The sequence below is a fragment of the Nansenia antarctica genome (genome assembly GCF_963989245.1).
Source record: "Nansenia antarctica genome assembly, chromosome: 5".
Lineage (NCBI taxonomy): Eukaryota > Metazoa > Chordata > Actinopteri > Argentiniformes > Microstomatidae > Nansenia > Nansenia antarctica.
This window is the reverse complement of record NC_137690.1, coordinates 35,452,102-35,466,425: the sequence shown is the minus strand read 5'-3', so window position 1 is coordinate 35,466,425 and position 14,324 is coordinate 35,452,102. Positions and strand designations below refer to the sequence as shown.

General features: G+C 39.7%; 1 protein-coding gene across 1 annotated transcript in view; it reads left to right on the top strand.

The window, feature by feature from the left end:
* wdfy3 (WD repeat and FYVE domain containing 3) overlaps positions 1–14,324 on the top strand; it is a gene marked incomplete at both ends in the record, with an annotated part of 216,286 nt that overhangs the window by 161,259 nt on the left and 40,703 nt on the right. The window contains 3 exons of the mRNA XM_080531591.1: positions 9,115–9,283; positions 9,583–9,746; positions 12,650–12,798. Coding sequence (XP_080387717.1) covers positions 9,115–9,283; positions 9,583–9,746; positions 12,650–12,798 — 482 coding nt within the window. The remainder of the gene's footprint in view (positions 1–9,114; positions 9,284–9,582; positions 9,747–12,649; positions 12,799–14,324) is intronic.

Genomic DNA, 14,324 nt, shown 5'->3' with positions numbered 1-14,324 from the left:
ACAAATTCACCAGAATGCAGGAAATTAAGTGTTAAATCCTCTTTTTTTCTGGGGGAGGACCCCCAGACCCCCCGCTTGGTTGATGGTTGGCTCGTCAACCTGAACAGTTCTAAGAATTACTTTTAATACCACTTACAGTACACTGACACTAACGTTGAGAGGCACATTCCAGTTGTTACACTTGAGTATTCTTGCTTGAATGTGTATACATTGGTCAAAATAAGGTCAAAATAAATGAAACAGCAATTGTCCCCGTTTCTGTATTTCATCATGATAAAATGTATACATTTTTCCTAAAAAGTTGGAAATGTCCCCAGATTGCATCTGAGAAATCTGGTCACCTTAGTCTGTATGAATGTTCTGACTATGAATGTTCTGACTGTATGAATGTTCTGTCTGTATGAATGTTCCTGACTGTATGAATGTTCCTGTCTGTATGAATGTTCCTGACTGTATGAATGTTCTGACTGTATGAATGTTCTGTCTGTATGAATGTTCTGACTATGGATGTTATGACTGTATGAATGTTCTGACTGTATGAATGTTCTGACTGTATGAATGTTCCTGTCTGTATGAATGTTCTGACTGTATGAATGTTCTGACTGTATGAATGTTCTGACTGTATGAATGTTCTGACTGTGTGAATGTTCCTGTCTGTATGAATGTTCTGTCTGTATGAATGTTCTGACTGTATGAATGTTCTGACTGTATGAATGTTCTGACTGTATGAATGTTCCTGTCTGTATGAATGTTCTGACTGTATGAATGTTCCTGTCTGTATGAAAGTTCTGTCTGTATGAATGTTCCTGTCTGTATGAATGTTCTGACTGTATGAATGTTCTGACTGTATGAATGTTCCTGTCTGTATGAATGTTCTGACTGTATGAATGTTCTGACTGTATGAATGTTCCTGTCTGTATGAATGTTCTGACTGTATGAATGTTCTGACTGTATGAATGTTCCTGTCTGTATGAATGTTCTGTCTGTATGAATGTTCTGACTGTATGAATGTTCTGTCTGTATGAATGTTCTGACTGTATGAATGTTCTGTCTGTATGAATGTTCTGACTGTATGAATGTTCCTGTCTGTATGAATGTTCTGACTGTATGAATGTTCTGACTGTATGAATGTTCTGTCTGTATGAATGTTCCTGTCTGTATGAATGTTCTGTCTGTATGAATGTTCTGACTGTATGAATGTTCCTGTCTGTATGAATGTTCCTGTCTGTATGAATGTTCTGACTGTATGAATGTTCCTGTCTGTATGAATGTTCTGTCTGTATGAATGTTCTGTCTGTATGAATGTTCCTGTCTGTATGAATGTTCTGACTGTATGAATGTTCTGACTGTGTGAATGTTCTGTCTGTATGAATGTTCTGACTGTATGAATGTTCTGTCTGTATGAATGTTCCTGTCTATATGAATGTTCCTGTATGAATGGTGACTGTATGCATGTTCTGACTGTATGAATGTTCTGTCTGTATGAATGTTCTGTCTGTATGAATGTTCTGACTGTATGAATGTTCTGTCTGTATGAATGTTCTGTCTGTATGAATGTTCTGACTGTATGAATGTTCTGTCTGTATGAATGTTCTGACTGTATGAATGTTCTGACTGTATGAATGTTCTGACTGTATGAATGTTCTGTCTGTATGAATGTTCTGTCTGTATGAATGTTCTGACTGTATGAATGTTCTGTCTGTATGAATGTTCCTGTCTGTATGAATGTTCTGTCTGTATGAATGTACTGTCTGTATGAATGTTCTGACTGTATGAATGTTCTGTCTGTATGAATGTTACTGTCTGTATGAATGTTCTGACTGTATGAATGTTCCTGTCTGTATGAATGTTCTGACTGTATGAATGTTCTGACTGTATGAATGTTCCTGTCTGTATGAATGTTCTGTCTGTATGAATGTTCTGACTGTATGAATGTTCCTGTCTGTATGAATGTTCTGACTGTATGAATTTTCTGACTGTATGAATGTTCCTGTCTGTATGAATGTTCTGACTGTATGAATGTTCTGACTGTATGAATGTTCTGTCTGTATGAATGTTCCTGTCTGTATGAATGTTCTGACTGTATGAATGTTCTGACTGTATGAATGTTCTGTCTGTATGAATGTTCTGACTGTATGAATGTTCTGTCTGTATGAATGTTCTGTCTGTATGAATGTTCTGACTGTATGAATGTTCTGACTGTATGAATGTTCTGTCTGTATGAATGTTCTGTCTGTATGAATGTTCCTGTCTGTATGAATGTTCTGTCTGTATGAATGTTCTGACTGTATGAATGTTCTGATTGTATTAATGTTCTGTCTGTATGAATGTTCTGTCTGTATGAATGTTCCTGTCTGTATGCATGTTCTGACTGTATGAATGTTCTGTCTGTATGAATGTTCTGTCTGTATGAATGTTCTGACTGTATGAATGTTCTGACTGTATGAATGTTCTGACTGTATGAATGTTCTGTCTGTATGAATGTTCTGTCTGTATGAATGTTCCTGTCTGTATGAATGTTCTGACTGTATGAATGTTCTGTCTGTATGAATGTTCCTGTCTGTATGAATGTTCTGACTGTATGAATGTTCTGTCTGTATGAATGTTCCTGTCTGTATGAATGTTCTGTCTGTATGAATGTTCTGACTGTATGAATGTTCCGTCTGTATGAATGTTCTGACTGTATGAATGTTCTGACTGTATGAATGTTCCTGTCTGTATGAATGTTCTGTCTGTATGAATGTTCTGACTGTATGAATGTTCTGACTGTATGAATGTTCTGACTGTATGAATGTTCTGACTGTATGAATGTTCCTGTCTGTATGAATGTTCTGACTGTATGAATGTTCTGACTGTATGAATGTTCTGACTGTATGAATGTTCCTGTCTGTATAAATGTTCTGACTGTATAAATGTTCTGACTGTATGAATGTTCTGACTGTATGCATGTTCTGTCTGTATGAATGTTCTGACTGTATGAATGTTCTGACTGTATGAATGTTCTGACTGTATGAATGTTCTGTCTGTATGAATGTTCCGACTGTATGAATGTTCTGACTGTATGAATGTTCTGTCTGTTTGAATGTTCCTGTCTGTATGAATGTTCTGTCTGTATGAATGTTCTGACTGTATGAATGTTCTGACTGTATGAATGTTCCTGTCTGTATGAATGTTCTGACTGTATGAATGTTCTGACTGTATGAATGTTCTGTCTGTATGAATGTTCTGACTGTATGAATGTTCTGTCTGTATGAATGTTCTGACTGTATGAATGTTCTGACTGTATGAATGTTCCTGTCTGTATGAATGTTCCTGTCTGTATGAATGTTCTGTCTGTATGAATGTTCTGACTGTATGAATGTTCTGACTGTATGAATGTTCCTGTCTGTATGAATGTTCTGACTGTATGAATGTTCTGACTGTATGAATGTTCTGACTGTATGAATGTTCTGACTGTATGAATGTTCTGACTGTATGAATGTTCCTGTCTGTATGAATGTTCTGACTGTATGAATGTTCTGACTGTATGAATGTTCTGACTGTATGAATGTTCTGACTGTATGAATGTTCTGTCTGTATGAATGTTCCTGTCTGTATGAATGTTCCTGTCTGTATGAATGTTCTGTCTGTATGAATGTTCCTGTCTGTATGAATGTTCTGACTGTATGAATGTTCTGTCTGTATGAATGTTCTGTCTGTATGAATGTTCTGACTGTATGAATGTTCTGTCTGTATGAATGTTCCTGTCTGTATGAATGTTCTGTCTGTATGAATGTTCTGTCTGTATGAATGTTCTGACTGTATGACTGTTCCTGACTGTATGAATGTTCCTGTCTGTATGAATGTTCTGACTATGAATGTTCTGTCTGTATGAATGTTCTGACTATGAATGTTCTGACTATGAATGTTCTGACTATGAATGTTCTGTCTGTATGAATGTTCTGACTGTATGAATGTTCTGTCTGTATGAATGTTCTGTCTGTATGAATGTTCCTGTCTGTATGAATGTTCTGTCTGTATGAATGTTCTGTCTGTATGACTGTTCCTGACTGTATGAATGTTCCTGTCTGTATGAATGTTCTGTCTGTATGAATGTTCTGTCTGTATGAATGTTCTGACTATGAATGTTCTGACTGTATGAATGTTCTGTCTGTATGAATGTTCTGACTATGAATGTTCTGTCTGTATGAATGTTCCTGACTGTATGAATGTTCTGTCTGTATTACGGTGACCAGACGCCCCCGATTCCCGGGGACAGTCCCCGGTTTAGATGACCTGTCCCCGGCAACAAACTTTCCCCGGAAAAGTCCCCGTTTCAAGCATTTCATTTATTTATTTATTTTAAATCTTGGCTTGTATTGTCACCTGCTGCCAAGGGTCCTACCCATGGGGTCCTCCACCCCTTTATAACGTCAATGTATGCATATTACCCGTTAATGGACGATCGTTACATTCAATAGAAAGCATTTCAGCCCCGATTGTTCCCCATTAACGAGCTCATTATGATTGAATGGAGCAATAACAAGGTCATTCTTCACCACTCAGTGAATTACATCCAAGCGTGGGGAAAGCACGCAGACAGTCTCACAATACAATATACAGAATTTTGACAACATCATTAGTCTTATGTTAGGCTTAAACATTATGTTAGGCTTAAAGTATGAGTAGGGTAGTGGAGATAAAAATGGGCATAAAAAGCACAATAGTGTGTACAAATTCACCAGAATGCAGGAAATTAAGTGTTAAATCCTCTTTTTTTCTGGGGGAGGACCCCCAGACCCCCCGCTTGGTTGATGGTTGGCTCGTCAACCTGAACAGTTCTAAGAATTACTTTTAATACCACTTACAGTACACTGACACTAACGTTGAGAGGCACATTCCAGTTGTTACACTTGAGTATTCTTGCTTGAATGTGTATACATTGGTCAAAATAAGGTCAAAATAAATGAAACAGCAATTGTCCCCGTTTCTGTATTTCATCATGATAAAATGTATACATTTTTCCTAAAAAGTTGGAAATGTCCCCAGATTGCATCTGAGAAATCTGGTCACCTTAGTCTGTATGAATGTTCTGACTATGAATGTTCTGACTGTATGAATGTTCTGTCTGTATGAATGTTCCTGACTGTATGAATGTTCCTGTCTGTATGAATGTTCCTGACTGTATGAATGTTCTGACTGTATGAATGTTCTGTCTGTATGAATGTTCTGACTATGGATGTTATGACTGTATGAATGTTCTGACTGTATGAATGTTCTGACTGTATGAATGTTCCTGTCTGTATGAATGTTCTGACTGTATGAATGTTCTGACTGTATGAATGTTCTGACTGTATGAATGTTCTGACTGTGTGAATGTTCCTGTCTGTATGAATGTTCTGTCTGTATGAATGTTCTGACTGTATGAATGTTCTGACTGTATGAATGTTCTGACTGTATGAATGTTCCTGTCTGTATGAATGTTCTGACTGTATGAATGTTCCTGTCTGTATGAAAGTTCTGTCTGTATGAATGTTCCTGTCTGTATGAATGTTCTGACTGTATGAATGTTCTGACTGTATGAATGTTCCTGTCTGTATGAATGTTCTGACTGTATGAATGTTCTGACTGTATGAATGTTCCTGTCTGTATGAATGTTCTGACTGTATGAATGTTCTGACTGTATGAATGTTCCTGTCTGTATGAATGTTCTGTCTGTATGAATGTTCTGACTGTATGAATGTTCTGTCTGTATGAATGTTCTGACTGTATGAATGTTCTGTCTGTATGAATGTTCTGACTGTATGAATGTTCCTGTCTGTATGAATGTTCTGACTGTATGAATGTTCTGACTGTATGAATGTTCTGTCTGTATGAATGTTCCTGTCTGTATGAATGTTCTGTCTGTATGAATGTTCTGACTGTATGAATGTTCCTGTCTGTATGAATGTTCCTGTCTGTATGAATGTTCTGACTGTATGAATGTTCCTGTCTGTATGAATGTTCTGTCTGTATGAATGTTCTGTCTGTATGAATGTTCCTGTCTGTATGAATGTTCCTGTCTGTATGAATGTTCTGACTGTATGAATGTTCTGACTGTGTGAATGTTCTGTCTGTATGAATGTTCTGACTGTATGAATGTTCTGTCTGTATGAATGTTCCTGTCTATATGAATGTTCCTGTATGAATGGTGACTGTATGCATGTTCTGACTGTATGAATGTTCTGTCTGTATGAATGTTCTGTCTGTATGAATGTTCTGACTGTATGAATGTTCTGTCTGTATGAATGTTCTGTCTGTATGAATGTTCTGACTGTATGAATGTTCTGTCTGTATGAATGTTCTGACTGTATGAATGTTCTGACTGTATGAATGTTCTGACTGTATGAATGTTCTGTCTGTATGAATGTTCTGTCTGTATGAATGTTCTGACTGTATGAATGTTCTGTCTGTATGAATGTTCCTGTCTGTATGAATGTTCTGTCTGTATGAATGTACTGTCTGTATGAATGTTCTGACTGTATGAATGTTCTGTCTGTATGAATGTTACTGTCTGTATGAATGTTCTGACTGTATGAATGTTCCTGTCTGTATGAATGTTCTGACTGTATGAATGTTCTGACTGTATGAATGTTCCTGTCTGTATGAATGTTCTGTCTGTATGAATGTTCTGACTGTATGAATGTTCCTGTCTGTATGAATGTTCTGACTGTATGAATTTTCTGACTGTATGAATGTTCCTGTCTGTATGAATGTTCTGACTGTATGAATGTTCTGACTGTATGAATGTTCTGTCTGTATGAATGTTCCTGTCTGTATGAATGTTCTGACTGTATGAATGTTCTGACTGTATGAATGTTCTGTCTGTATGAATGTTCTGACTGTATGAATGTTCTGTCTGTATGAATGTTCTGTCTGTATGAATGTTCTGACTGTATGAATGTTCTGACTGTATGAATGTTCTGTCTGTATGAATGTTCTGTCTGTATGAATGTTCCTGTCTGTATGAATGTTCTGTCTGTATGAATGTTCTGACTGTATGAATGTTCTGATTGTATTAATGTTCTGTCTGTATGAATGTTCTGTCTGTATGAATGTTCCTGTCTGTATGCATGTTCTGACTGTATGAATGTTCTGTCTGTATGAATGTTCTGTCTGTATGAATGTTCTGACTGTATGAATGTTCTGACTGTATGAATGTTCTGACTGTATGAATGTTCTGTCTGTATGAATGTTCTGTCTGTATGAATGTTCCTGTCTGTATGAATGTTCTGACTGTATGAATGTTCTGTCTGTATGAATGTTCCTGTCTGTATGAATGTTCTGACTGTATGAATGTTCTGTCTGTATGAATGTTCCTGTCTGTATGAATGTTCTGTCTGTATGAATGTTCTGACTGTATGAATGTTCCGTCTGTATGAATGTTCTGACTGTATGAATGTTCTGACTGTATGAATGTTCCTGTCTGTATGAATGTTCTGTCTGTATGAATGTTCTGACTGTATGAATGTTCTGACTGTATGAATGTTCTGACTGTATGAATGTTCTGACTGTATGAATGTTCCTGTCTGTATGAATGTTCTGACTGTATGAATGTTCTGACTGTATGAATGTTCTGACTGTATGAATGTTCCTGTCTGTATAAATGTTCTGACTGTATGAATGTTCTGACTGTATGAATGTTCTGACTGTATGCATGTTCTGTCTGTATGAATGTTCTGACTGTATGAATGTTCTGACTGTATGAATGTTCTGACTGTATGAATGTTCTGTCTGTATGAATGTTCCGACTGTATGAATGTTCTGACTGTATGAATGTTCTGTCTGTTTGAATGTTCCTGTCTGTATGAATGTTCTGTCTGTATGAATGTTCTGACTGTATGAATGTTCTGACTGTATGAATGTTCCTGTCTGTATGAATGTTCTGACTGTATGAATGTTCTGACTGTATGAATGTTCTGTCTGTATGAATGTTCTGACTGTATGAATGTTCTGTCTGTATGAATGTTCTGACTGTATGAATGTTCTGACTGTATGAATGTTCCTGTCTGTATGAATGTTCCTGTCTGTATGAATGTTCTGTCTGTATGAATGTTCTGACTGTATGAATGTTCTGACTGTATGAATGTTCCTGTCTGTATGAATGTTCTGACTGTATGAATGTTCTGACTGTATGAATGTTCTGACTGTATGAATGTTCTGTCTGTATGAATGTTCTGACTGTATGAATGTTCCTGTCTGTATGAATGTTCTGTCTGTATGAATGTTCTGACTGTATGAATGTATGAATGTTCTGTCTGTATGAATGTTCTGACTGTATGAATGTTCCTGTCTGTATGCATGTTCTGACTGTATGAATGTTCTGACTGTATGAATGTTCTGTCTGTATGAATGTTCTGTCTGTATGAATGTTCTGACTGTATGAATGTTCCTGTCTGTATGAATGTTCTGACTGTATGAATGTTCTGTCTGTATGAATGTTCTGACTGTATGAATGTTCTGACTGTATGAATGTTCCTGTCTGTATGAATGTTCTGACTGTATGAATGTTCTGACTGTATGAATGTTCCTGTCTGTATGAATGTTCTGACTGTATGAATGTTCTGACTGTATGAATGTTCCTGTCTGTATGAATGTTCTGACTGTATGAATGTTCCTGTCTGTATGAATGTTCTGACTGTATGAATGTTCCTGTCTGTATGAATGTTCTGTCTGTATGAATGTTCCTGTCTGTATGAATGTTCTGACTGTATGAATGTTCCTGTCTGTATGAATGTTCCTGTCTGTATGAATGTTCCTGTCTGTATGAATGTTCTGACTGTATGAATGTTCCTGACTATGGAACTAGCCATCACCTCCAGAAGCCAATACTGTGTATGCAGAAAGAATTCTCAGCAGACTGCCCTAGACCATATGACATCAGCAGTGGGACTGCCCTAGACCATATGACATCAGCAGACTGCCCTACACCATATGACATTAGCAGACTGCCCTACACCATGACATCAGCAGACTGCCCTAGACCACATGACAGATTGTCACGCTTTCTCTACTTCTCCATCTTGCACATGTTTTTCATTTGAAACAGTTGAAAATGCAATGAATCTTATAACACCCCCTTTCCATCTTGTACAGAAGCCAGTGCGCTACCGCAGGGCCATCAGCTATGACAGTAAGGACTACTACATGCGTCTGCTCTCTGGGAACCCCGGCATGTACCAGCACTCTGTAGAACAGAACACGGAGGGGGAGACCACCCCCCACGAGCCTGAGCACGGAGAAGACACCATCGCCAGGGTCAAAGGTAGCAGTCACAATAAAGCACACACACACACAAAGACATGTCTTTGTCCACTTGCATACTGTACATACACATATCGTACATCAGCCAGTAGTTTGGTTCAAATCCACTCACCCTTGCACCCTACAAAGCTGTTGTCAGTGTAATCATCCTTTGTCGTTGCTGGAACCAATTATGGAAAGGTGGTTGAATAAAATACTGTAATATTTGTGTGGCTTTGTCTCTTGAATCTTGCAATTCTTCTGTCACCCGTCTTCCTGACATAAATGTTCTCCTCCCCTCCCCCTCCTCCCCCCCCCCAGGCTTGGTGAAGGCCCCTCTGAAGCGTTCCCGCTCCACAGCGGATGGAGCAGACGAGGACGGCCAGGATCTGACCCAGGAGCAGCTGCTGGAGTCTGGAGGCCCCGACGACGAGCAGAGGACCGACAACACCACCCTGCTACGCCTGCTGGAGGACGGAGAGAAGGTCAGTACACCACCCTGCTACTGTACACCACCACCCTGCTACTGTACACCACCACCCTGCTACTGTACACCACCACCCTGCTACTGTACACCACCACCCTGCTACTGGAGGAGGAGAGGAGGTCAGTACACCACCCTGCTACTGGAGGAGAGGGGGTCAGTACTAGGGCTGCCACGATTAGTCGACTAGTCGCGACGACGTCGATTACCAAAATCGTCGCCGACATATTGGTAATCGACGTCGTCGCATCTAGCGTCTCCCAGTGTCTTTGATGTACATGCACAGTGTCGGTCATCCGGGGCACACGTGACATCCCCGGAAAAACAAACAGAGAGAAATGTCTTCCCGTCCTCGTACGTCTAAAGTGTGGGGGCATTTCAACCACAACGTTGAAAAAAAGAATGTAAAAAAAATACAATTTGCAAAGCTGAACTCGCTTATCATGGCAGCACGTCTATGATGCTCGAGCATCTCAAAAGGAAGCACGTTGTGGCAGATGACGAGGAAGACGATGGCTCGTCTCGGTAAGCTAGTTAGCTTGTTATTGGCTAACGATATCGTTACGTTAAAAGCCTTCTTACATTTTTTTACGTTATGTGCTGTAACGTTGTCATCAAAGCGATACTTATCAAATAGCTAAAAATGTTGTCTTAACGTTACAGTGCTAAGAAGGCGCGTTCTACTATGGAAAGCAAAACTTTTTTTTAAAAAGTATTTATTTTTGTTTTTGTATTCTTTTGGTTGCCTAGTGCCTAGCCTACCTCATTTTACTGAGCAGTTTGCACTCTCTACTACTCTTTACATTACATTACATGCAAGTGATGCCAGAAATAAATCTGCAAAGTTCATTAAAATATCTATTTTTGAGTGAACAATCATTTTAATTGTCTTTATTTTTAGTTAGCACATGCCTACAACAACAACTAACAACTTCAAGCTAAATTTAGAAGCTGATTTAGAAGATGATAGCTAAATAAGAGCGATTGAGTAATTGTGCGATAAGCTGTAATTTATTATCCGATTAGTCGACTAATCGTTAAAATAATCGGTGACTAGTCGACTATGAAAATAATCGTTTGTGGCAGCCCTAGTCAGTACACCACCCTGCTACTGGAGGAGGAGAGGAGGTCAGTACACCACCCTGCTACTGGAGGAGGAGAGGAGGTCAGTACACCACCCTGCTACTGGAGGAGAGAGAAGGTCAGTACACCACCCTGCTACTGGAGGAGAGAGAAGGTCAGTACACCACCCTGCTACTGGAGGAGAGAAGGTCAGTACACCACCCTGCTACTGGAGGAGAGAAGGTCAGTACACCACCCTGCTACTGGAGGAGGAGAGGAGGTCAGTACACCACCCTGCTACTGGAGGAGAGAAGGTCAGTACACCACCCTGCTACTGGAGGAGAGAGAAGGTCAGTACACCACCCTGCTACTGGAGGAGAGAAGGTCAGTACACCACCCTGCTACTGGAGGAGAGAAGGTCAGTACACCACCCTGCTACTGGAGGAGAGGAGGTCAGTACACCACCACCCTGCTACTGGAGGAGAGAGAGAAGGTCAGTACACCACCACCCTGCTACTGGAGGAGAGAAGGTCAGTACTAGGGCTGGGCAAACGATCAACATTTCTTTTTCGATAATCACAAGAATTAACGATCAATTATCGACTAATTGATGAGCTTTTTTTTCATTAAAACAACGCCTAGGGCAGAAATAACAAGCATGTTTTCCTTGGGGAAAAACTTTATTCTTGATTTCTATGCCCCTGGTTATGGAACGTAGCGATGGAATAGGATATGCTGGCTCAACTATTTGCATGAGCGCACGAAATCCTCTACCCTCGACAAAACTGAGCGGCAGAATATCTGTTTCGATTAATTTGCAGATGGCCATCGTTACTTTCTCTTCTCGTTGTGCATCACACCTCCCGCGTATTACATAGGGGGTAGTGGTGGTCTAGTGGATAGTGAGTTGGACTTGGGATCGGAAGGTTGTGAGTTCAAAACCCGCCTGAAGCCACACCACTACTAGTGTGCCCTTGGGTAAGGCACTTAGCCCTCAATTACTCCAGGGGGAATGTCCCTGTAATTCGTAATTGTAAGTCGCTTTGGATAAAGGCGTCTGCTAAATGGCAAAATTATTAAAATTAATTAATTATACATGAGACGTGATGGAGGGCTGAGAAGGTAACGAAGGAGCAATCAGGGTCTGATGTACTGTTTGCAGGTGGTATTTCATCGGGGTCGTCGTCGTGTTGTATTTATATGTCACTGCGCAGTGTTTGCAATGAGCGGCGTAACTTGTTGCATCATGCCGTACTGCGTTGCGAAATTCAATGCGAAGGCAAATGCAAAGTTCATTTCTCACACATAACGTGGACAAACTAATTTCCACTCAATTTATTAATGATTATCGAGCAAAATATTTTGTGATCGACCAAGATCCTTATCAATCAATTATCGATCGTCGATCATTGATGCCCACCCCTAGTCAGTACACCACCATGCTACTGGAGGAGAGGAGGTCAGTACACCACCACCCTGCTACTGGAGGAGAGAGAGAAGGTCAGTATAGGACACTCTACAAACTCACACTCTGGTACAAACTCACACTCTGGTACAATTGATGTGATCCTGTGGTAAGACTCCAGAAAGCTTTGTACTATTAAAATCACCTGAAGTTATTTGTTGGAAATGGATGCTCACTGTACAATGTGTCACAAACGCTTTCAGGAAACTCTGTACCACCGTGGTACAATACATGAGAAGAAGAAAAAAATAGAATAGAAATGGGACTTTCCCTTGTGAAGTCTGTATTTAGCAATCTGTACATCCAGACTACTGTAAACCAGAGTTAACAGCTGAAACATTGATCAAGTAAATAAGCAACCGCTTATGTCCACCCAGATCCAGCACATGTACCGCTGCGCTAGAGTCCAGGGTCTGGACACCAGCGAGGGGCTGCTGCTGTTTGGGAAGGAGCACTTCTACGTCATCGACGGCTTCACCATGACCGTCACCCGGGAGATCAGAGACATCGACACGCTGCCTGTCAAGTGAGTCTCTTCATCTGCCTCCTTTCAATTGACTCTGTGTTGTGCATGACTCAAGGGTAGGTGAGACAACGCATCGTGAGACAGTTAATAATCGATACAAATATGTGACGATTCAAATCGGGGAGATGAAAAATGAATCACGATATTGGTTTGGGCCAATATGCTCGCTGGTAATGCCGCTTCTCTTCAAATGGCCTCAGCTCTCCACAGCGCCACCCTATGAGTTTTGAATTACCGTAATAACCCTATATGGGTAGAAAGTGCAGCTTCGATAGCACATCGTTTAGGAATTACGGTAATGAGAGCAACGCATGTAAAATGCGATACTGCGCAATAGTTTTTGAAAATATTATTTGAGTCTAGCCTACATTTTCAACATCCCATATGATGTCAAAATGTAGGCTAGGCTCAAATAATATTTTGTTTTAGTTGGCATATTATGTTAACTAAAACAAACAATATGAAGAGGTACAAATATAGTAGGTGTTTGAGTCATTAAAAGAGAAATCTGGGATTGGTACATTTTTGGACTACTGCAACTTTTCACTACAACTAGATCAGATTAGACTAGATCAGATCAGATTAGACTAGATTAGATTAGACTAGATCAGATCAGATTAGACTAGATTAGATTAGACTAAATAGACTAGATCAGATCAGATTAGACTAGACTAGATTAGACTAGATCAGATTAGACTAGATTAGACTAGATTAGATTAGACTAGATCAGATTAGATTAGACTAGATTAGATCAGACTATATCAGATTAGACTAGATTAGACTAGATCAGATTAGATTAGACTAGATCAGATTAGATTAGACTAGATCAGATTAGACTAGATCATATTAGATTAGATCAGATTAGATTAGACTAGACTAGATCAGATTAGACTAGATATAACGTAAACATTGACTAGATGCCCCCTGGGCTCGTTGTCACAGGTCAATGATGCGTTAGTATGGAAACAAATGGTCAAAGTCATTGTTTGAATTTAAATAAAATGATTTTTAATAATTACCACTCTCACTGGTGAGGGATGACCAAAAGATTCAACATAACTACAAACACAAACACAGAGGAACATCACCCTTCCAAAAGGGAAGGGTGAAAATAACAAACAACACGGCTATGCAGACGGGTAAGAAGCCCAGAGTGGAGTGGTCTCTGGTCTTTTATACATGCAGCACCAGGTGCAATCAGCACCTGAGGAACAAGACACAGGTGTTAGTAATTCGACTCAGACCAACACCACACAGGACAGACAGGGAGACATACAGAGTGTGTGCACATCACACTAGGGCTACGTCCACACCAATACGTTTTTTTTATAAACGTTTTTCGTATATAAAAATATTACCGTCCACACCAGCATGTTTAAACGCAATATAAACGCTGTCATTGAGCATTCCACACCAGTAGTCGGCGATATAATTTTATCCCCATAGCCCCGCTGGCCAATCAGACGCCTCTGTCTCTCAATGTTCTCGATCATTATCTGTGCATTTATCTGTAAACAGGTTAAAAG